The 23,211-nt window shown below is 50.2% G+C and overlaps 3 protein-coding genes across 3 annotated transcripts in view; 2 read left to right on the top strand and 1 right to left on the bottom strand.

Moving 5' to 3' along the window:
- The window catches only part of LOC142599170 (dual specificity testis-specific protein kinase 1-like), a 376,984-nt gene that overhangs the window by 5,726 nt on the left and 348,047 nt on the right, over nucleotides 1-23,211 (top strand). The window lies entirely within an intron of this gene.
- On the top strand, nucleotides 13,729-19,970 carry LOC142599355 (RAB6A-GEF complex partner protein 2-like). Its single transcript, XM_075739220.1, has 10 exons — nucleotides 13,729-13,736; nucleotides 14,262-14,398; nucleotides 14,798-14,881; nucleotides 17,273-17,422; nucleotides 17,502-17,648; nucleotides 18,051-18,178; nucleotides 18,423-18,473; nucleotides 18,897-18,908; nucleotides 19,398-19,521; nucleotides 19,747-19,970. Exons 1-10 carry the CDS (start codon nucleotides 13,729-13,731, stop codon nucleotides 19,968-19,970), a joined length of 1,065 nt encoding a protein of 354 aa, XP_075595335.1.
- Nucleotides 21,771-23,129, bottom strand: LOC142599354 (prostate-associated microseminoprotein-like). The gene is made up of 3 exons (XM_075739219.1): nucleotides 22,988-23,129; nucleotides 22,525-22,633; nucleotides 21,771-22,092 (listed from the first exon to the last, which is right to left on the bottom strand). The coding sequence occupies exons 1-3, from the start codon at nucleotides 23,127-23,129 to the stop codon at nucleotides 21,771-21,773; spliced, it is 573 nt and encodes a 190-aa protein (XP_075595334.1).

Below are 23,211 nucleotides of genomic sequence, written 5' to 3'. Positions count from 1 at the left end.
AGAGGGTCATCAGTTTTGAGGCCATTAGAGCCAATATCTGACTCCTTCCATCATGCAGGACGGACTCCACTGATGGATAATAGCTCCCATGCCCCATAATTTCAGCCAGGTATGGTTTCTGCTTCATAGCCATTTTAAATAGATGGCTAGGTTAGTCAAAAAGCTGCACAGACAGCCTCAGGGTGATTACACCAGGAGGGCAAATTGTCTAGGTTAACTCTTTCACCCTGAAAAGAAGTGACCCGACTGGAAATCCCACCACCTTTTCCTTGGAGCAAAGATTGGTGGCTTAAGGATTAATTAATCGATACAGGTCTTATAGCAGGACAGAATACTGCTAAAAAAAAAAAGTCTTGATTGTGCTATTGAATCCCATGGTTAAATGGAAATACTATGTAAAAATCCAATTTCAAATTTGATTTTCTCTGGTATTGTGGTTTAACACAGCAGGCAGTTAAAATAACCACACAGCTTTTTGCTCACTCCCCTGCCCAGAATGAAAAAGAGAAAAAAAAGTAAAACTTTTGAGTTGAGATAAAGACAGTTTAATAGGACAGAAAAAGATGATGACAACAACAATAATAAAAGAACATACAAAACAAGTATTTGCACTTTTCCTCACCAACCAAAGCCAATACTGAGCTAGTTCTTGAGTCAAACTGCCTCGCAGCCCACATCCAAGTTATATTCGGAGCGTGATGTCACATAGTATGGAATATCCCTTTGGCCAGTTTGGGTCAGCTGTCCTGGCAGTGTCCCCTCTCATGTTCTTGGGCACCCCCTGCCTTCTCATTGGCAGGCCAGTATGAGAGGATGAAAAGTCCATGACTACTTGTCAATAGCTAAAAACATCAGTGTATTATCAACATTATTCTCATCCTAAATACAAACTACAGCACTATACCAGCTACTAGAAAGAAAATTAACTCTATCAACTGAAATCAGGACAGTGCCAGCTTTTATAAACAAATCTTAATTTCCTTTTATATTTTTAAGAATAAAGACTAAAATATAATTTTCTTTCAGAAACAGAAAACAGCAAGAGTTAAATTTTGTTCTCAGTTATTAAAGCATTGAGCTGTAACAACAGTGGATTTGCTCTGCATTTTTCACATCTTAAAGAGTAAAAGCTATCTTTAGGAGATTGGAAAAGGCTTACTTTTTCCAAATTACTGTCAGTGTTGGAGGATTTTCTTGAGCTGGATGGGGCGGAAAGGAATGGATTCATCTAGAATGGCCTATAGAAATACATATTGACCAAACCTGTTCAGACTTTATTTAAATAGTTTAAATAGATGGCAATTATCTTTTTCATCAACAATATGAAATTATTTTCAACAGTAAAACATTCTTGTAAATGTCTGCCAAACCATTCATTTTGTTAAGACTATTTTATTTGGAGCTTATAACATGAATCTATTCCTTTTTCAAAATGCCTGATATACTTGCCCTCTCTACTCTGGCACGTACTGAACATTGGATAGTCCCTATGTGTGCTCTCACCAACTTGGTTAAGCCATGAAGGTTATTACCCTTTAGCATGAAATCCAAGGTGAAGTTCAGTGGCAGCCTGATCAGAGTCTACAACGTTAAATGATTTATAAGTAAAACTCTGAAAAACTTCATCTGAAAGAGATGTCACTGATTTGATATATATTCTTAATATGGCTGCCCAAATTATATTTGTGAAAATGAAATAGCAAGCTAGCCATGTGGTTCTGCTCCACATTAAATGCCTTTTGTTTTTTGTACTGGGGGTCATAATCTTGTCTCTCACTGACTGGTTCTCTGTATAATGTGGATTCAATATTTTAGAAATATTGAATGCAAACTAGAAAAATTCCAGGAAGAAAGGGACATTTTTTCTTTCCCAGACCTCAAGTATTTGAATTTGTATGCTATATCAGTCTTGGATTTTTATGCAGCATTTAGGGTAGAAGTCTGAATACATGGTAATGGTGAATATGTTCACCACCAATATATGGTATATATATTCAAAACTTATTCACATGTCTTCTGAAAATTCTTGGTTTGATAAGGTGCCTTTTTTATACTAATGGGAATGTGTACTCTGAAGTTTTACCCTCCTGCTAGCAACTTTATCACTTGCCCAGAAATGCTCACCCTCATCAAACTTTATGAGAAAACTTACAAAGGCCTCAATTCAGTGGGATACATAGATACAATACAGTGGGATACAAGACCTATCAATGTGCTCTGATACCATAAAGCTTATTCACACAAGTTCTACTAATGAACTCGGATAAGTCCTGCTAAATGTAAGTAGTTACAGAATACATTTTTCCTGTCTTGTTTTTGATTTACCACAGAAAAGAAGCTAGGGTCTTCAACACGGCCGGTAATATTTTATAGGAAAATTGTGCATTCCTGAAAAGGACAGATTTAAATATGATGGAGTCAGGTAGAACACTGGTCACCACTTACATTCCCAAAATGCTTCAAGACCTTCACCCTATCTCTCTTAATCATTTTCAAAACGTTAGAGCAATGCTGAAAGAACTAAAAAAATGGTCCAATTCCACTAGCCCAGCATATGGTCCTTTATTGGTTTGAGCTGTTTGCTTATCATTCTTGGAGAAAATCACAAGAAGGCTTTTGATACATCACGTGGTGTTGACACTCACTGGATAGAAAAAGCACTAAAAAAGATTCACTATATTTGTCTAATCTAGCACAAAGTGAAAGACTACTCAAAATGAGGACACTGAAACTACCGTATGGTACAGTGCCAAGGTACAGTGCCAAACTCAGTTTATCCTAGATATTATCATAATTAAATGAGAACCACACTTTCCATGCCTCCCCTGCCACAGCTGTTCTAAAAAGTCTGTCAGATTTCAGATATGATGGAAAGGAAACATGTTTTGTGATAGACACATTTTTAAGTTGAGAAAGTTCCTAGTGATGTCAGTAAGATTTTGGATGAAATACAATTTTTGCTATACCTATGCTAGATGCTGACACTAGCGAGTTATTTGTGGTATAAATTGTATAATTTAAGATAAAACTTACTGGAGTATAAAATATTTCTTATATGTTTCATATTCATGTTTGAACTCAGAACTGCTACACTACAGAAGTTATAATAGTAGGCAGTGCATTTGAAATGTCTGGTTCTTCTTCCAGATAACATATTATCTCTCCCTACAATCATAGAATCATAGAATGGTTTGGGTTGGAAAGGAGCTCAAAGATCATCTAGTTCCAACCCCCCTGCCATGGGCAGGGACACCCTCCACTAGACCAGGTTGCCCACAGCCCCATCCAACCTGGTCTTGAACACTTCCAGGGATGGGGCATCCACAACCTCTCTGGGCAACCTGTTCCAGTACCTCACCACCCTCACAGTAAAGAATTTCTTTCTAACATCTAATCTAAATCGACCCTCCTTCAGCTTAAACCCATTCCCCCTTGTCCTGTCACTACACTCCCTTGTAAACAGTCCCTCCCCATCCTTCCTGTAGGCCCCTTCAGGTACTGGAAGGCCCCAAATAGGTCTCCCCGCAGCCTTCTCTTCTCCAGGCTGAACAACCCCAACTCTCTCAGCCTGTCCTCATAGGAGAGGTGCTCCAGCCCTCTGATCAGCTTCGTGGCCCTCCTCTGGACTCGCTCCAACAGCTCCATGTCTCTCCTGTACTGGGGCCCCCAGAGCTGGACGCAGTACTCCAGGTGGGGTCTCACAAAAGTGGAGCAGAGGGGCAGGATCACCTCCCTCGACCTGCTGGTCACACTTCTTTTGATGCAGCCCAGGACACGGTTGGCTTTCTGGGCTGCAAGCGCACACTGGCGGCTCATGTTGAGCCTCTCATCAGTCAATACCCCCAAGTCCTTCTCCTCAGGGCTGCTTTCAATCCATTCTCTACCTAGCCTATAGTTGTGCTTGGGATTGTCCCGACCCACGTGCAGGACCTTGCACTTGGCCTTGTTGAACTTCTTGCTGTTCGCATGGGCCCACCTCTCCAGCCTGTCAAGGTCCCTCTGGATGGCATGCCTTCCCTCCAGCATGTTGACCACACCACACAGCTTGGTGTCGTTGGCAAACTTGCTGAGGATGCACTCGATCCCACTGTCCATGTCGCCGACAAAGATGTTGAACAGTGCCGGTCCCAGTACCGACCCCTGAGGAATGCCACTCATCACTGGTCTCCACTTGGACACTGAGCCGTTGACCACAACTCTTTGAGTGCGACCATCCAGCCAATTCCTCATCCACGGAGGGGTCCATCCGTCAAATCCATGTCGTGCCAATTTAGAGACAAGGATGTCATGCGGGACAGTATCAAATGCCTTGCACAAGTCCAGGTAGATGATGTCAGTTGCCATTCCCTTGTCCACCAATGCTGTAACCCCATCATAGAAGGCCACCAAATTTGTCAGGCACAATTTGCCCTTAGTGAAGCCGTGTTGGCTGTCACCAGTCACCTCCTTGTTTTCCATGTGCCTGAGCATAGTCTCCAAGAGGATCTGCTCCGTGATCTTGCCACGCACGGAGGTGAGACTGACCGGCCTGTAGTTCCCTGGGTCTTCCTTTTCTCCCTTCTTAAAAATGGGGGTTATATTCCCCCTCTTCCAGTCAGTGGGAACTTTACCGGACTGCCAGGACTTCTCAAATATGATGGAGAGTGGCCTGGCCACTTCATCCGCCAGTTCCCTCAGGACCCGCAGACACTTCTCATCAGGTCCCATGGACTTGTGCACCTTCAGGTTCCTTAGATATTCTCAAACCTGATCTTCTCCTACAGTGGGCGGTTCTGCATTCTCCCAGTCCCTGCCTTTGCCTTCTCTGACCTGGGCAGTGTGGCTCAAGCACTTGCCAGTGAAGACTGAGGCAAAGAAGTCATTGAGTACCTCAGCCTTCTCCATATCCCGGGTAACCAGGTTGCCCGTTTCATTCCGGAGGGGACCCACATTTTCCCTCGTCCTCCTCTTATCACTGACATGCCTATAGAAGCTTTTCTTGTTGTCCTTGACATCCCCAGCCAGATTTAATTCTATCAGGGCTCTGGCTTTCCTAACCTGATCCCTGGCTGCTCGGACAGTTTCTCTGTATTCCTCCCAGGCTACCTGCCCTTGCTTCCACCCTCTGTAGGCTTCCTTTTTTTGTTTGACTTTGCCCAGGAGCTCCTTGTTCATCCATGCACGCCTCCAGGTGTTTTTGCCTGACTTCCTCTTTGTTGGGCTGCATCGCTCCTGAGCTTGGAGGAGGTGACCCTTGAATACTAGCCAGCTGTCTTGGGCCCCTCTTCCTTCCAGGGCTTTGTCCCGTGGTACTATACCAACGAGGTCCCTGAAGAGGCCAAAGTCGGCTCTCCTGAAGTCCAGGGTAGTCAGCTTGCTGTGCGCCCTCCTCGCTGCCCTGAGGATCCTGAATTCCACCATTTCATGGTCACTGCAGCCAAGGCTGCCCTTGACCTTCGCATTCCTCACCAGGCCCTCCTTATTGGTGAGAACAAGGTCCAGCCTGGCACCTCTCCTCATTGGCTCCTCTATCACTTGCAGAAGCAAGGTATCATCAACATATTCCAGGAACCTCCTGGATTGCTTGCGCTCAGCTGCATTGTCCCTCCAGCAGATGTCAGGGTGGTTGAAGTCCCCCATAAGGACCAGGGCTTGTGAGCATGAGGCTGCTCCTGTCTGCCTATAGAGGGCCTCATCCACTTCATCTTCCTGGTCAGGTGGCCTGTAGCAGACCCCCACTATGATGTATCCTGTCCCTGTGCTCCCTTTAATCCTGACCCATAAGCTCTCTGTCAGCTCCTCATCCATCCCCAGGTGGAGCTCCAGGCACTCCAGCTGGTCATTGACATAGAGGGCGACACCCCCTCCTCATCTGCCCTGCCCATCCTTCCTAAAGAGTCTGTACCCTTCCATCCCAACACTCCAGTCATAGGAGCCATCCCACCATGTCTCTGTGATGCCAGTGAGATCATAGCCATGCAGGTGTGCACACATCTCTAACTCCTTATTTGTTCCCCATACTACGTGCGTTTGCATAGAGGCATTTCAGTTGGACCCCCCGATGAAGCTCACTGACTGGCTGGAGTGGCTGGAATTCCTTTGAGGCATTTTAGCAGTGTTTCCTTGTTGGTTCCTATTACCTCAGGAGCCCCTGGCTCATCTCCTCTAGACTTCCAGTATGCTGCAGTGTGTCCAGCACATCTCTGACCAACAGGCTGAGGGCCCTCGCTGGTACTCCGTCCCTCTAACCTTGGCATGTCATCCCACAGCTTGTCACAGGCAAGCCTGATATGATCTCCCTCCCCCTTTGAGCCTAGTTTAAAGCTCTGTCAATGAGTCCTGCTAGCTCCTGGGCAAAGACCCTTTTTCCCCTTTGTCCTGGGTTCAGCTAGTTAATTTTCACCAGAAGCTGGGATGGGACACAGCCAGGACAGGTGACCCAAACTAGCCAAAGGGGGTATGCCATACCATGTGATGTCATGCTCAGCATAAAAGGGAGGCTAGTTGAGGGGCAGCGCAGCTCCAGGATGCGTGGCTTGGGGACGGTCCGGCTTCAGGATGTGTCTGAGCGTGGGGTCTGAGCTATAGAATCATAGAATGTTTTGGGTTGGAAGGGACCTCAAAGATCACCTAGTTCCAACCCTGCTGCCATGGGCAGGGACACCCTCCACTAGACCAGGTTGTTGGGTGAGAAACTGCATTGTGTATCACCAGTTGTGAATATTCCATTACCAGTACTGTTGTGGATTGTTTCCCTCTCCCTTTGCTGTCCCAGTAAACTGTCCTTATCCCAACTCATGAGGCTTTGCCTTTGTCTTTCCCATTCTCCTCCCCAGTCCACCAGGGGAGTAGGGGGTGAGCGAGCGGCCACATGGTGCTCAGCTGCTGGCTGGGGCTAAACCACAACACCCTTTGAGAAAGGTGAATCCTATCTGATGCCAGCAAGCCTGGTGCCGTGTAGGCCATCCCATTGTCAAAAAACCCCAAAGTTGTGGCGGTGACACCAGCCACAGAGCCATGTGCTTATGGACTCTGTCTGTTGCTCCAAACATTGCTGCCCGCAACTGGAAGGAGGGAGGGAAAAATAACTTCTGCTCCAGATTCCTTCAGTAACTGTCTCAAGACCACAAAGTCTCTTTTGATCGCTTTTGCATTACACGTCATGGCTTCGTCACCACCCACATGGAAGAGCAGTAATGGGTAGTAGTCGCAGGGCCATACCAGGCTGGGGAGTTTCTTCGTAATGTCTTTAACACGGGCCCCAGGGAGCCAGCAGACTTCTCTCAGAGGAGGGTCTGCCCTGCATATTGGACCCTCTGTACCCCTCAGAAGGGAGTTGCCTACAACTATAACCCACCTTTTCTTCTTCGTGGAGGTGGTCACAATACGGGGTGTGGGCCTTTCTGGCCTTGGTGATACCTCTGGTGTAGCTCAACAATCATCCATGTCCTCCTTTGACTGGCCTTCCACAACCAGAGCCTCATATCTGTTGTACAGAGACACTTGGGAAGACAAGGTGGGCAAGGAGGAGGAGGATCACGTGCCACCCCAACTGTGGACTTGTCTCCATTCACTCCTTCCTTTTAAGCTACAGCCTTCAACTTGGTAGGGGGAGGATACAGGGTCCACTTCGTCTTGGGTTTTGTCTGGTGTCTGTCCCTGTTTCTGTCTCAGGGAGGGCAGAGCTTGGGTCCACCAGTATATCTCTCTCTCAGCCTCTCTGATGCTCCTTGATGTTTCTACTTCCTCTCATAGCTCTGCCACTAGGCTGAGCAGATCATCCACCTGGTCACACCTCACAAAGCCATTCTCACTACTGCCATCCATTCCCAGTGACAGGCTCTGCCACTCCCTGCAGCCTGAGAGCTGGGTGGCTGCATATCTTTTCGCATATCTCGCAGCTCACTCAGGGACAGGGATTGGGTAATTACCTCTGGTTCTGCCTCTTCCTCCTGTTCTCATGATGACCTTGGTTCATAGTCATCCCTTACTAAGCAAACTGGGGGTTTTTTGCGTATGTCGTGGTTTAACCCAGCCAGCAGCTAAAACAATCACACATCTGTTCGCTCACCCCCTCACTTTCCCAGCGGGATAGTGGATAGAAGTGAAAATGAAAAAAGTATAACTCGTGGGTTGAGATAAAGACAATTTAATAGAACAGAAAAGGAAGATAATAACAATAACAATGATAATAATAATAAACAAGTGATGAATAGCACGATTTCTTACCACCCGAAGTTGATGCTCAGCAAGATCATGAGCATCCCTGCCTGCCGGCCCACTCCCCAGTTATATACAGAGCATGATGTCACATGGTATGGAATATCCCTTTGGTCAGTTTGGGTCAGCTGTCCTGGCTGTATCCCCTCCCAGCTTCTTGGGCACCCCCCCACCTTCTCATTGGCAGGCCAGTATGAGAAGCTGAAAGGTCCTTGACTGCTTGGCAACAGCTAAAAATATCATTGTGTCATCGACATTATTCTCATCCTAAATCCAAAACACAGTACTCTACCAGCTGCTAGGAAGAAAATTAACTCTATCCCTGCTGAAACCAAGACAGTGTATTTCTTCTTATGGATAGGGGCGACTGATACCAGCACGTGGGTGGGGTTTTTTTGTTTGTTTAGCTGCACTGCCTGTCACTGGGGTTTGAGCAGCCTCAGTGCCTGTCACCAGGGTTTGAGTAGCCACAGTGCCTGTTGCTCTGTTTTCCATCTCTTCCCCCTGAGGGCGCTGCCTACTATCGAGCAGTGTTTGGTAGATACTGGCCAGAGCCCAGCACAGTGCCATAAGTTGTGACTCTTTGGAATAGCCACAGCATTTTCCTTTCAAATATTCTGTCACTTCATCAGGGTCCTGTAGTTGTTCAGGAGTGAAGTTCCAAATCATTGGAGGTGAGAAATTCTCTAGATACTTGCCCATATTCTCCCACATGCCATGCCAGCCCTGACTATTCAGCCTCGGGGAAGATCCTTGGGTGGTATTCTTAAACAATTTTTTGTAACCCTGAACGAGACTTGAAACACATTCAGGAGAAATAATAATAGAAACATGCTGGCTTGAACATCCCAAGGATATTAAAAATTCTCAAAAGCTGCTGTAACCAGCCTGAAGGAAAAAAAGGGACATGAAAGAGTGGAAGAAAGTATCCCTCCCATCTTCCCCATAGATTGGGTGCGATTATTAATCAATTCAAAAAGATGTCATCCAAGGTACGGGGACAATCTGCTACAACTGCTCTTCTCCTAGCTGAGACAGCCCTGGCTTTATGTTGCTGAGGCAAGGTTTTGGCAGCATGCTTTCTCTCTCTCTGTCTCTCTCTATTTCTCTCGGAAATGATTTATTTTATTATTTTTTCCACCCTGTGTCAGAGAACAAACCCAGCTGCTTCCCCAGCAGGTTTCTGGCAATAGGAAATAAGGTACCCAGGCAGAGTGGCTGCATCATCTTTTCATTGCCAATACACGTTTCACAGGTGATTGTTTTGATGGACCCACCTCCAGTCCTTGCAGTCTCAGCAGCAGCAAAGCAGTCTCTTGTACTACCACTGTAGAGCTGCTTTTTTATTGCCTTCCTTAACTTTCCATCTTTTCTTCCTGATTCCTCTTCCATCCTGAATTAAACTTTCAAATTCAGCTGTGGCATAAGCATCTAGCTTTTCAGAGTTTTGTCTTGTGCAGTGACAGTGCTGTTTTTCCCTGCTCCAAAACATGTGGGACTGCAAAGGTACCAGGTGGAGCAGTTTTGGAGGTTTGCAGCACAGTTATGGGAAATTCATTTAGGAACTTCAGGTATGTTGTGGTCCATAGAAAAATGCCTCCTGGAAAAAGGAAAGTTTTTAAAATTAAAAAAAACAGGAGACCAAACTGGCAGGACCTGGCTAAGTCATACAACTGGCAACACCAAATAGATTGGTGGTTTGGAAATTGAAGCTATGGCTTGCTGTGGTTGGTTGACCTTGGCTGGTGCCCACCAAAGCCACTCTGTCAGCAGGACGGGGGAGGGAGAAAATAAGATGGAAAAAAACCCCAAACTCGTGGGTCAAGATAAAGGCAGTTTAATAAAGAAAAAGGCCATGCACAGAAGCAAAGGAAAACCAAAAGAATTATTCTCTACTTCCCATCAACAGGTGATGTCCAGCCGCTTCCTGGGAATCAGGGCTTCAGTACGTGTAGCAGTTGCTCTGGAAGACAAATGTCATAAATAACAAATGCCCCCACTTTCTCCTCATTTCTCTCAGCTTTTATTGCTGAGCAGACATCATATGGTATGGAATATCCCTTTGGTCAGTTTGGGTCAGCTGTCCTGGCTATGTCCCTTCCCAAGATCTTGCTCACCCCCAGCCTACTGGTGTATGTGTGTGTGTGTAAACGTTGGAGAGACAGCCTTGATGCGAGCACTGCTCAGTTGTAGCCAAAACACTGGTGTGTTATCAACACCTTGCTAGGTGCACAGTGCTATGAGGGCTGCTATGGGGAAAATTAACTCCATCTCAGCCAGACCCAGTACAATCTCCACCCCTTATTCCATACCATTTGCATCATGTTCAGGTCCCACATAATTTAATACATATATATATCTTCTAACCATTCCACGTCTTTGACTCCATTTCATATTGGAGCTCTAACATGTATGGTACAGTAGTACTCAGTGGTGGCGTCACTTTGTTGAGGCCACAATAGTCCACTGTTAACCTCCACCCTCCATCAGACTTTTGCACTGGCCATATGGGACTATTAAAAGGTGAATGAGTCTTGCTGATGACTCCCTGGTTCTCTAGTTGATGAATCAGCTCATGGATGGGGATCAGGGAGTCTCCATTTGTGCGATGTTGCTGCTGGTGCACTGTCCTGGTAGCAATTGGCACCTGTTGTTCTTTGACTTGCAGCAATCTCACAACGAAGGGATCTTCTGAGAGGGTAGACAACTGTTTGATCTTCTCTGTGTTCACAGTGGCTACACCAAAAGCCCATCGGTACCCCTTTGGGTCCTTGAAGTACCCTCTCCTGAGGTAATCTATGCCAAGGATACAAGGGGCCTCTGGGCCGGTCACAATGGGGTGCTTCTCCCACTTGTCCCCTGTTAAGCTCACCTCAGCCTCCAATACGAACAGTTCCTGGCATCCGCCTGTCACTCCAGAGATCCGGATGGGTTCTGTGCCCCTATACCCTGATGGTATCAGTGTACACTGTGCACCAGTGTCTACCAAAGCCTTATACTTCTGGGGGGGGTCTGATGTGCCAGGCCATCGAATCCACACAGCCCAGTATACCCAGTCATCCCTTTCCTCCTCCTGGCCGAAGGCAGGGACCCTCTATTCCTGTTCCTGGTCAGAGTATTCACTGTCTGACCATCTCAGTGCCAGACCAGAAGTCCCCTCACCAGGATCAAGGGAGGTGATTTCAGTTGTTCTATATCTGGGAGATCGCTGTCTGCCTTCTTGTGTCTCTGCAGCAACTATGCTGACGGCCTTCTTGGGTGACCCCCTTCTTAACAGCTGTCTTCCCTCTCAGTTTGCATACACAGGCTTCCAGCTTAAAGGAGGGTTCACCATCCCACTAGCTACCAATGCACAGCACAGCGCTATGATGGATGCTATGGGGAAAATTAACTCCATCTCAGCCAGACCCAATACAGTTGCGTAAAGGCAGCAGCCAGATCAAAGTGCAGTCATTGCAACAGGCAGATAGACCTGTCAGGGACTAGAAGCTTTCGGGGCTAGCAAAAGCTGTGACACAGGTGGAAGAACTGAGAGGCAAGTATTTCAAGCATAGGAACAGAACTGAAGGGCAATAAGTAAATGGCAGAAAGTGAATTTGATTGTGATGTACGAGGCATACAAGAAACAAAGTTGTTTGGCCCAAAGGCTGGGTGGAGTGCAGCATTTATGGGCTGCAGCAAGAGTTGTACGGTTAAATGAGAGAGGAGGGAAGTGACCTCAGCACTGGTGCAGGATCTTTCTGTGCCCTGCCAGCTGGACAAGCCAGGTCTGCCAGTAGGAAGGCACATGCAAATTTTTTTTGTGAATCTGGTTAAAATATGTAAACAATCCAGTGTCATGCTGTTGGACAATACTGAAAAAAAATTAAAAAATTCAAAATACTGTATTTGAAGGTACAGTAATCATGTTAAGCTTATATAAAATTAGTAAATGTTGTCTCTTAAGTAAGAGCATTTCTCTGTTTCCATATAGCAGATATCTTATGACAGAAAACCTTATGGCAGCCCTTATGGAAAAGCCATGCTGGTACTTTTGAAGATACAGAAGTACAATTGTAGGGTTAGAGGTAAAGTTGGAGTATCCAACGCGTGTTTGCGTGAAGGCGGCTAGCACATACAAAAGATCATATAGTGCATAATTAGTCAGCTGAAATAATGAATGCAGCACACCTTTTTCTCTGGTTCATTTAGACGTTTAACTGCTCTGATGTGTTGCATCAAGAGATACCCATGTGCTACAAAAAATCCCTGTGCCACCTAAAACTCTGGTGTCAGTGCTTACTAATCAGATCATGATGTTAGAAAATGCCAGAGGAATCAAACACTGGGTAAATTAACAAGACTGCTATTGAAATAAAAATAGATAAGGGTTTTTGGAAACTGAAAGGTGTCAGCAATGCCATGGGAAATACCCTGTGGAATGGCTGAGGTCATAGTGGAGTCCAAAATGCAAGACTATTTTTCATGTTGGATGCAACCAATTTTATGGCTGTACAGAGAGGAGGCAAAATGACACCTTCACCTCCCCTATACCCTTCAGCAAATCCCTTGCATCGTGAGGAGAAAATAATGAATACCGTGGGCAGGGACAGTGTCAAGTTTAGTAGTGTTTCAGGTACAAGAGCCTTATGCCTATAGGGTGGCCTGCAGAGGAGATGGGGAGGGCTGCCCAGAGCCTGAGTTCAACCACTGCCTGAGCAGGTGGATGAGGGCAGGGGGTGCCCCGAAGAAGCTGACTGGCAGACAGGAGGGGAGAAACAGCAGGCATGCGCCAGGCCCAGGGTTCCCCGAGAGCGAGCAGAGGGTGGACACCAGGCTGGTGCTTGTGCCCTCTGTGCGGGGCCCAGGCTGCCTGTCCTGCTCAGCAGGAGTCATCTTCTGTAAGCAGCACATGGCCATTGTGCTTGTTTTCTGGTGGGATCTCCCCACTTTCCCAGCTGAACTGGGAGTTCAGCCCCGAACCCAGTGCTGCTGGTGCAGTTGTAGGCACCCCAGGAGTTTGTGATAGATGCTGAGAATGACGTGGTCTCAGAGCAGGGCAGTAGATGTGACCTTATTTTTTTTGTCTCCTGGAGAGCTGTGGGAGGAGCAGTGCAGCCCAGAGAGGTATCTCTGCAGCTGTGGTGCCACCTCATCTTGGCCCAGAAGTGTCCTTCTCTGGTCCAACATGACCAGAAGTTGATGTTCTTGAGGGGGATCATGCTGTGTGGAGGGAACATGTCTGCACCCTGCCTGCCCTGGGGAGTGTCAAGCTTTGAGGAGCTAGGTGGTGCTGCGGGCAGGGGCAGCTGAGCTGGGCTTGCAGATATTTGTTGCTTTCAAATCCGCCCACTTCCCTGATAGTTGCATTATCTCCAGAGACGCCTCAGAGTGCTGCTTTGCATGTCACTTCTGGCTTGGGATTTAGCTCTTCGTGGCTAAAAGTCCTCTGCCAGGCCTGGCCCACATGCAACAGCTAGAGCTGTCCTCAACAGTGCAGTCTGTGGCCAGTCTCAAGTTGTGCCCTGGTGGACAGGCATGATGAGAAAGATGACCAAGTGAGTAAGGCTTTGGACCAAATCTTGGGACACTTGACCTCAGCGTGTTTGCTGGAGGATCTCTGTGAGGTTCAGCACAGCCCACCTCATCTCTGTCGCTGTGGACAGGGTGGCTGCTGACCTGCGCTGCTTGCTGTCTTCTGCCATGTATATACAGTGGGCTTCTTGGGACAGGAGTGTCTCCTCGCTCCATGTCTGTGCTGCGCCCAAGGTGGCGTGGCTCAGACTGCAAAAACTGCTGCTAAACAAGAGCCCTTGGGCCACAGAGCCAGGATTTGGGTGAAACTGCTTTCAGTGGCTGGGGTAGAAGTGGCTTTGGGTCAGCACTCCAGCTTGAGCTTGCCCTGAAGGCTTCTTTGGAGGGGGGCTTTGAGAGTGGCTTCAGTGACAGTGAAGCAAGGTCTTCTTTCCAGAAAAACAGTCCCACATGGAGCTGAGCAGCAAGAGCTGCTTTTCTCCCAATTCATGCTTGCTATAAACCAAGTTTAAAGCATAGACACAAGAGTTGCTCTTCTTTGCTCTCAGTGAGATGCTGGCGTGGGCCAGCGCCCAGATCCACTGCCAGTTTCATGCCAGTGAGAACCGGATAGCACTCCCTCCCTCTGATGGCAGCAAGCACAACGTGCAGGCAGAGAATGAGACAGTCTTCATCCCCAACAGAGGTGAGTGCTACTCCTGTTACCTCAGGTAGGGATGGGTGAGAGCATAGCGAGCAGGAATCAAGCAGACTATAATGTGTGTCTGAGGACAGCATGCATAGAAGTGAGCAGGAAGTCCATGTTGCTTTCCTCGTGTAATTCCCTGGTGATGGCTGCTGCAGGGCTTCGTTAATACTAAGATCAAAGTGGTGCTAGCTTGGAGTGAAACGTGAGGGTCGTCAGTCCGGCTGTTCTGGGAATGTCTTATGATCTGACCTGGGCATGAGATATTTCCTCCTCAGCCCCTTCGCCTCCCCATTCCTCCCCATGAGGTTAAGGCCTGGCTGGCCTGGGCACAGTTGAGTGCCCCCTTTGGCCTGGGCCCCGAGGCTGGGCAGCATTCATGTGATTCTTCTCTTCCAGGAGAGCAGGGTCAGTGTATCCTGTCCACTCCACCAAAGATTCTCTTCTGTGACTTGCGACTGGATCCTGGGGAGTCAAAGTCCTGTGAGTCCTGTCTTCTCTTCCCCTACTCGGAGAGCTCGCCTCTGGGTAGCCCTGCTCTCAAGCTGGCTTTGCAGACCTGAAAGCTGCAAGTGGGAGACCCTGGCACTTGTGGAAGGCAAGGTGCCTCAGTGGGAGTGTGAGTGCTAAGGAACTGCTCCCTGCTGCATTGTCCAGAGTCTGTTCTCCACCGTTATGAGGGCTGCATACTGTAACATGCCCCTCAGTCCTGCCCCTGGCCTGAGTCCTTTGCCACAGGTCCGTTGTGTAGCTGCAAGGCATAAAGCATTTTGAAATACCTGGCTGCAGCTGAAGGAACGGATACACACACCTGCATTTCCCTGCCTTTATTTCTTCAGCCACACTGGAGTATTCTTGGGATTTAGGCTGGTGTCCTCCAAAGGTCCATGTTTCCTCTACAGGTTGTGGCTGTCCTGGAGATTGCAGAGTCTTCTGCCTGTTCTAGTTTTCCTGACCTTTCTGCTGTAAAAGTGAGCACTTATGTTCTCTGGCTCAAAGCTCTCCATGTCTCCAAAGCCCTCAAATGGTATCCTTCCAGCGGGCCCCCTTTAAGTTCTCCTTCACTACTTTCCCTTTTGCTGTTTAGAGACATTTTCATCCTTTTCACAGGAAATTTACAGTAACTCATTTTTCTAGTTCAGGCAGCTGCTTCTGTCAGGGTATCTACCTGAGTAGACAGCTGTGAAAATACAAATATGTGGTGTTGTCTCTTGGTCAGTGGCTGCATGACCTAGCCTGTCAGTTCATGTAAGATCTCCTTTGTATTCCAGCAGCCCATGGTCTAGCGGCAGCACAACATTAGGCACTGCAGGCTGCAAGTGAACAGCTTCCTTGGGTTATCCTAGGGGTCTACTGGGAACAGGAGATGGAGACTTCTCAAGTCACAGAGCAAAGGGAGCAGAGGCAGTGCCTGTGGTGGAGGGGGCTCCTCTGGAACATTGAGCTCTGGGGAGGAGGTGAGAGCAGAGCTGCAAGTGAGACCAAAGAGCCGCAGGCTGTAACATGCTGGTTTTGAAGCAGGGACCTCCTGCCTTTCTAGGCCTGGAGGGACCTGACTGGAGGGAAAGGTGGACAGGGCAAAAACAACCTGGCTTAGCTAGGTGGTTAGCAGGGTGGGGCAGTGCTGTCTGGGGCTACGTGTCCTAAACTGCAAAGCCTATCATCTGAAGACGTTTAGTTATTTACTTACTATTCTATAGCAGCATGTGGGTGAAAGGAGCTGGCCCTGCCACATCGGAGCCAAGGTCCACTGTGCTTTCTGAAAGTGGCCATGCCAGGCAGGAGGAGGCAGAAATCTCAGCTGGCCTGAGGCTCACCTGATTCTCCTGTGCTCCTCGCTGCTGACGGATGAGGGAGTGAAGCATCCATTCCTCAGGAGCAGGGGAAAGCCCCTTATCTTGGAGCATCTCAGGCAGGCTTGGCAGTCTCGGGGAGAGCAGATCAGTGACTACAGTCCAACCTCCAGGTGGCTGGGAATGATTGAGAGGATTTCCTTGTGCTCTGGCTTTGCAGGCAGAAGCTGTTCAGCCCCCAGCTAAGCTAGCGATAGTCTGCCCCTCAGAGTGATGTTGTATTTGTGTGTGTTCGCTCTGCCACTAGGTGACACTGAGCCTGTGTCTGCCTTGCACTTGGATGCAGCTCCATAAGGACACAAACTCTTCTACACTTTGAGGTTCCTTGGCCATATGTTACAGCCTTTCCCCTTGGTTGTGTGATGCACGCATCCCTTGTGTGTGTCATGTGCAATGCCACTGTGTGTGTGGTATTGGGCTTTTTAGCACTGAAACCCCCATATCACAGCTCCGGCTCTGCCAGGCTGTTCACATCCATCCCATCGGCATGCAGTGCTGCTCCTCTCACGAGAGACTGCAACTGGCACACTTGCAGATCATTCCTGGGGGCTCCTGCCAGCTCCATGGAGGCAGAGTTGAGGCTGTGTGGGTGTGTATCTTAATTCTTCATTCCCTGTTTTTCAGGAGTTTTGAGTTTGGAAAGGAAAAAAAAACCCAAGAAACCTTAATTCTGCTTCAGCAAATTACTATGTTATTAAACTATAGCCAGAGCTGGCACATATAGCTGAGGTTGTGTGAGTCTGTCTCTTGATAAAAGGCCTTGTTTTCAATTGCCAACCAGCTTATTCCCCAATATCTTCCCCTTGTTATGATGGCTATATGTTGAAGTTGACTCACCTCCCATCCTTTTGATACACTGCCCAGTGTATCAAAGAAAGAGGAAGATGACAGAAAGCACCATGCACTGTCCCTAGCTCAGCCCTGCTGCTTTTCCTAACCATCGGTGCAGAGGACCTGCGAGCAACAGCTCCAGGAACTTCCTTTTGGCCTTGGAAAGCAAACCTTTCTGTACTTGTTGCAGATTCATATTGTGAGATGCTGCCCATAGACGGTCCTCCCTCTTTCCAGGGACAGTCGGTGAAGTACATGTACAAGTTGACCATCGGCTGCCAGTGTGTCAACTCCCCCATCAAGCTCCTGCACATTCCCTTCCATGTCCTCGTGCTGCACGGTAAGGCCACGCGCTGCCCTCCCTGCAGACACAGGCCTGGCTGCACCCTGCCCCAATGATGCTCTCGTCTTCTCCCCAGGGCTCAAGGATTACCAGTTCCCACAGGATGAGGTCATGGTGCCCTCAAACCCCTTCCTGGAAGAGGAGGAGGGCTTGAAGAAAGACTCTTACCTGGTGGACCTGGTGACAGAACTGCTCATGGTGGCCACCTCCCAACGCAGCCTGTGTAGGTCATTTCCCCTGCTTGAACCTGCCGTCCTAACCTGGGCATGAAGCACAGCTCAGTGCTCGCTGCAAAAATCTTGCTGGCAAAGCGAAGCTCTGACTGGGGCTGTGGAGCAGCTCCATCATGGCCTGCTCGGATCAGTTTCCCATAGGCTCTCCCTGCCAGTCTCAGGCTCTTCCTAATTCAGCCAGAGAGACCTTCTCACCAGTGTATCCAGCATGTGGTTTGCTCTTGCTCATTGCAGGTGTTTCCCAAAGGGAATGCTGCCTTCAGGGCCTGTCTTTCACACCCAAGCAGCAGGCATGGGGTCATTTCTGCTGGGGTCTTTGATTAGCCCAGAGTGCTGTATGGAGCAGACCCTCATTCTGCTGCAACCCTGTCCCCCCCCTTATTGCTCCACAGACCTGTATAACATCAGCAACACTCGTGGGAAAGTGGGGATGTTTCGCATCTTTAAGACCATGTATAAGATCAGAGAGGATGTCATTGGGACCTTTAACTTCTACGAAGGAGACATGCCATGTCTGCAGGTCAATGCTGGCTTTGGGGTCACTGTGGGGAGAGGCAGGGGTTTCAGGTGGGGGAGTGGGAGAAGGGATTGGGATGGCACTGGGCTGCCATGGGGTTTCTAGTGGGACCCAGCTGAGGTCCCCTTCGGGTATGAGGTGGGGAAGGGCTCCAGTTCTGAGCTTGTTTAGGAAACGGAGGCCCCAGGGCTTTGGGCCAGGGCTGTGTGAGTGTGTGAGAGTGAGCATCCTGCCGATTGCCCTGCAGTTCTCCGTGAGCCTGCAGACAGAGGAGAACATCCAGGAGGAGTTATCAAGCGCACCCTCAGCAAGTTTGCCGACGACACCGAGCTGTGTGGTGTGGTTGACATGCTGGAGGGGAGGGATGCCATCCAGAGGGACCTTGACAGGCTGGAGAGGTGGGCCCGTGCGAACAGCAAGAAGTTCAACAAGGCCAAGTGCAAGGTCCTGCACGTGGGTCGGCGCAATCCCAAGCACGACTATAGGCTGGGCGAGGAATGGATTTGAAAGCAGCCCTGAGGAGAAGGACTTGGGGGTGTTGGTGGACAAGAAGCTCAACATGAGCCGGCAGTGTGCGCTTGCAGCCCAGAAAGCCAACCGTGTCCTGGGCTGCATCAAGTGTGACCAGCAGGTCGAGGGAGGTGATCCTGCCCCTCTGCTCCACTCTTGTGAGACCCCACCTGGAGTACTGCGTCCAGCTCTGGGGGCCCCAGTACAGGAGAGACATGGAGCTGTTGGAGCGAGTCCAGAGGAGGGCCACGAAGCTGATCAGAGGGCTGGAGCACCTCTCCTATGAGGACAGGCTGAGAGAGTTGGGATTGTCTAGCCTGGAGAAGAGAAGGCTCCAGGGAGACCTATTTGGGGCCTTCCAGTACCTGAAGGGGGCCTACAGGAAGGATGGGGAGGGACTGTTTACAAGGGAGTGTAGTGACAGGACAAGGGGGAATGGGTTTAAGCTGAAGGAGGGTCGATTTAGATTAGATGTTAGAAAGAAATTCTTTACTGTGAGGGTGGTGAGGCACTGGAACAGGTTGCCCAGAGAGGTTGTGGATGCCCCATCCCTGGAAGTGTTTAAGACCAGGTTGGATAAGGCTTTGGGCAACGTGGTCTAGTGGAGGGTGTCCCTGCCCACAGCAGGGGGGGTTGGAACTAGATGATCTTTAAGGTCCCTTCCAACCCAAACCATTCTATGATTCTATGATTCTATGAGTTCCAGCACCAGCAGGGTCAGCCCATCTCCTTCAGCACACACACCCACCATCAGGAGGCCTGCCTGCACACGGCCCAGAGCAGCTTCAGCCTGCCCATCCCACTCAGCTCTAGTCCAGCATTCACCACCAACATTGGTTAGTGGCCATCAGGGAAGGGATCTGCCCCTGCTGGTCTCTGCAGGAGGACTGTAATGTCCCCAGTCCTGCCTTTACTGCCCTGCAGGGCTGTGTTGTGTGGGAGGGAGCTGGCCTGCATGAATGGGCTTATTTGCTTGTCCCCTTGCCAGGACAGCCAACGCTGAGACAACTGTTGTCCCTATCCCTTGTGGCGTTGGCTGCTGACCCTCCTCTTGCCCACAGTGTCCCTGAAGTGGAGGCTGCACTTTGAGCTTATGACCTCTGGGGAGTTGGCAGGGACTTGCTTGGTTCGTGGGAGCAAGTCGGAGGCCGTCACCTGGATTGGGGTGGAGCAGATTGAAATGGACACTTTCAGCTGGGACTTGCCCATCAAAGTCCTTCCCAACAACCCCATCCTGGCTGCCTACGTATCTCAGTTCTCCAGCACCAACTCCATCACCATCTGAAGTGGGGAGAGCTGGTAGGAGCCTGTGGTGCTGCAGGCATGTGCCACCGGTGGGAATGGCAGGCAGGACTGTCGTAGAATCATAGAATCTTTGAGGTTGGAAAAGACCTCTAAGATCATCAAGTCCAACTGTCATAGAATCATAGAATCTTTAAGGGTGCAGGGTGCGCACCCCAATATCCTCCTGGGTTCGTTTGTGATGCCCAGGTGGGCACCAGGTGAGTCTGTCCTGCCTGTGGGTGGAGGAACGCTGCACTTGCTGCGATGTCTTGTGCTGCAGCCTTTGGCTGGGAGCCAGACCCTTCCTGCCTGGGTGAAGGAACAAGTCCCAGCACTCGCCGAAAGGAAATCTGCCTCCCAGGGAATGGCCCAACGTGCTTTTACCCCATGAGGGACTTCCAAGAGGGAAGGGCCTAGCCCAGGCAAAAGAGAGTGGAGCTCTTCTAGTGAAGCCCCATACCAGCCTTGGGTGAAGGCCGTGCTCCTACAGTGGAGACCCCTCAAGCAGAGGTCTGGCATCCAGGTGAGGCATGCTGGCCACCTGGGCTGGGTGGGAGCCTGCTCTCCTGCCCTGGCACATGTCCTGCCTCTTGGGAAGGATGTCTCATGCACACAGCTCAGTGTCCCCATTACCCTTGCCCAGAGGAGGCAGGTCCTGGCAGATCAGCCCTCCGCTGCTGGTTTGTGCTTGTGTCCTGCATGAGGCTGCGTGCTGTGGCAGCACGATAGTGATGATCCAAAACTGAGAAGCACTGAGTGCCTGGGCTGCTCTCTGCCTGCGCTCCTGGGTGCAAAGGCATCCTGCTGGTCTTGGGTTCCTTGGGGAGCTGGAGTGAATTGCATGCTGTGCATTCAGGAGCTGGGATGGAGATCTCCCTGCTCCACAGCCAGCTCCTCATTTCTACCAAACCTTTAAAAGAGTTTCCTCTTTGCATGGAAATCTAATAAACATCTGAATATGCAAAACTCGGCCTTCCGAAGAGCTTTATTCCTACACCGTTCCCGGTGCTGGACGCAGCCTGTCCTGCATGACAGTCACAGGCTGGAGACCTCCTATTTGTTTAATAACTTTATTGCAAGAACAGAAACTCTACACAAGGCTCTGCACAACACAGGCATGGCACCAGCTGGGGCAGGCTGCCAGGGTGGCTGGCTCCACCCTGGCACATGTGTATTGCTTCAGCTTCCTGAACCCTAGCAGGGCATCTGGCTCCCCACCCTGCTCCCCTGCAGCTGAGATGGGGCAGCCAGCATGGGGGAGGCTGAGCTCCTTCCCCAGGAGCCTTCTAGTGGTTCCCCCCACTCACCCTGCTCTGCTGCCTGCCCCAGGCTGGCTCCATTGCAGTGCTGCCCAGGGCTGGCCTGCAGTGCCAGGGACCCCCTTCAGCCCCAGAAGCTGCGGGAGCAGGGGGATTAGTGGTTCCAGAGGTGGGTTGTGCCCCTCGTGCTCCAGGACAGAGAAGGGGCTGGCCAGGATGTGTGGGTCCTGCACAAAGGGCCGTGGTGCTCCCTAGCGAGCTCCCAGTGGTTGCCATGCAGGGGGACAGGGATCTCGGAGGGAGGAGGGAGCTGCTTAGCTTGTCTCAGGATGTGGGAGTACAAGACTGCCATGATGCAAGCTAATTTGGTCCCGTAGCCCTTTCTTTAGTAGCTGGAGCTTTCCTGCCCACCTGGGAGGAGATCCCATAGGATCTGCATTCCCACAGTGTGCAGGGAGTTTTGCAGGGAGAGGGCCCTGGTTTGGTTCAGGAAGCTGAAGGTGGAAGCAAAGTCATACAATGGTAGCAATCGGGTGTAACTGTTAACTCAGTAGCATAGTGTGTGGATAGTGGTTTCCCTCGAAGGTGGCTGCAGTGATGTCTCTATGGGATGGGGCAGGTCTGGAGCACGCAGGAGGTGTGCTCTGGAGGAGAGAGGCTGATGCTAGGGAGCATGGGGCACTGACGAGCCTCTGTCTGCTCAGCCCCGTGCCCAGCACCTTGTTGCTGGCTGAGCCCCACTTGTGCTCCATGCTCTTCACACAGGGCAGGCTGGGGTTGGCCTTCCGCACCACTGAGATCTGGCAGGTCTGTGAGTCGTAGTGGGCCTCGCACCAATCAGGGAAGTCAATGGGGTGCTGGGTGCTGTGGGTGAGGGCACAGCGCCATCAGCTCCCCCTGGTTTGTGCCAGGGGGATGCTGGCAAGGCCAGGTGGCTTCCTCCACTGCCAGTCCAGCCAGTCGGAGTGTCTCCCAGGCTAGCTTGGTCAGGCTGGGCCACAGCTCCTGGTACATCTGCGCATCTCGCTGTGCTGAGACGCCTGTGCTGCCTGCTGTCCCTGGCTCCCTGACTCACCCCACCACCCTCAGCACCCCAGTGGGCTCCTGTCCACCTCTGCCCCTCGTCCCCCCAGGGCCTGGCACCCCACAGCCCCTCAGGGCTTTGACATTTGCTCCGTTACATGTGCAGTTGCCAGACCCACATGACCTCCTCCCCGCTGTGGGCATAGAGGTGCCGTGGAAGGGCAGCATTGCCGGTAGTAGCCCATCCCCAGCATCCCTCAGCCCCTCACTCACATCTCACAGCAGCCCACGCCGATGGGGTGCAGGCAGGTGCAGAGCAGGCAGTTGGTACTCAGCCATGACTCCGCAAGGGAGAACTGCTTCCCCTCGTACCTGCAGAGAGCTGCAAAGGAAATGGCAGTGATGAGCACCCGCGGGCCTGCATCTCTGTAGCCCCGGAAGGAGGCAGCAGAGGAAAGATGGACAGCCCTCCTCCCTTTGCTGCTAGTCCTGTGCGCTTGGCCCCAGCCAGGCTCCTGCCAGGAGCTCTTCATGGTCCAGTGAGCTGTTTCTCAGCCAGAGCCCTGGGGAGCTGTTCTGTGATTTATAGACTGCTCTTTCCACTCATCACTGGCCCATGATTGTGCTCCCGAGCTCAGCGCAGTCCCTTCCGTGCTTCTCAGGCATGCAGCCCGGGGAAAGCTGAGGGCATCAGCATCTTCTCATCAGCATCTTCCCAGCTCACCTCCCTGCTTACCTTTAGCCTGGAAGTAGCATTTGGCCTGGGAGCCTGGCAGCTGGAGGAGGAGGGAGAGCAGCAGGTAAAGCCTGCCCCAAGCACAACTCATCTTCTGTACTTGCATGGCCGTGGCTGGCATTGAGCTGGGCTTCTTCACCATCCTGCCGAGGTTGCCTTGCTTCTCTATTGCCTTTGTTCCTTTCCCTTTTCTCTCTCTCTCTCTCTGGCTTTTTAATTCTCTT

This window comes from Balearica regulorum, chromosome W (genome assembly GCF_011004875.1).
Source record: "Balearica regulorum gibbericeps isolate bBalReg1 chromosome W, bBalReg1.pri, whole genome shotgun sequence".
NCBI lineage: Eukaryota > Metazoa > Chordata > Aves > Gruiformes > Gruidae > Balearica > Balearica regulorum.
Note: the sequence above shows the minus strand (reverse complement) of the source record. Positions and strands in the feature narration are given on the sequence as shown.

Coding starts and splice junctions, on each gene's coding strand:
- LOC142599355 (XM_075739220.1), top strand. Junction 17,423..17,501: donor CCATGTCCTCGTGCTGCACG/GTAAGGCCACGC, acceptor TCTTCTCCCCAG/GGCTCAAGGATTACCAGTTC. Junction 18,179..18,422: donor GAGACATGCCATGTCTGCAG/GTCAATGCTGGC, acceptor ATTGCCCTGCAG/TTCTCCGTGAGCCTGCAGAC.
- LOC142599354 (XM_075739219.1), bottom strand. CDS start 23,129: ATGGTGAAGAAGCCCAGCTCAATGCCAGCCACGGCCATGCAAGTACAG. Junction 22,634..22,987: donor ATGCTACTTCCAGGCTAAAG/GTAAGCAGGGAG, acceptor TTTCCTTTGCAG/CTCTCTGCAGGTACGAGGGG. Junction 22,093..22,524: donor GGCGTGGGCTGCTGTGAGAT/GTGAGTGAGGGG, acceptor CCTCACCCACAG/CACCCAGCACCCCATTGACT.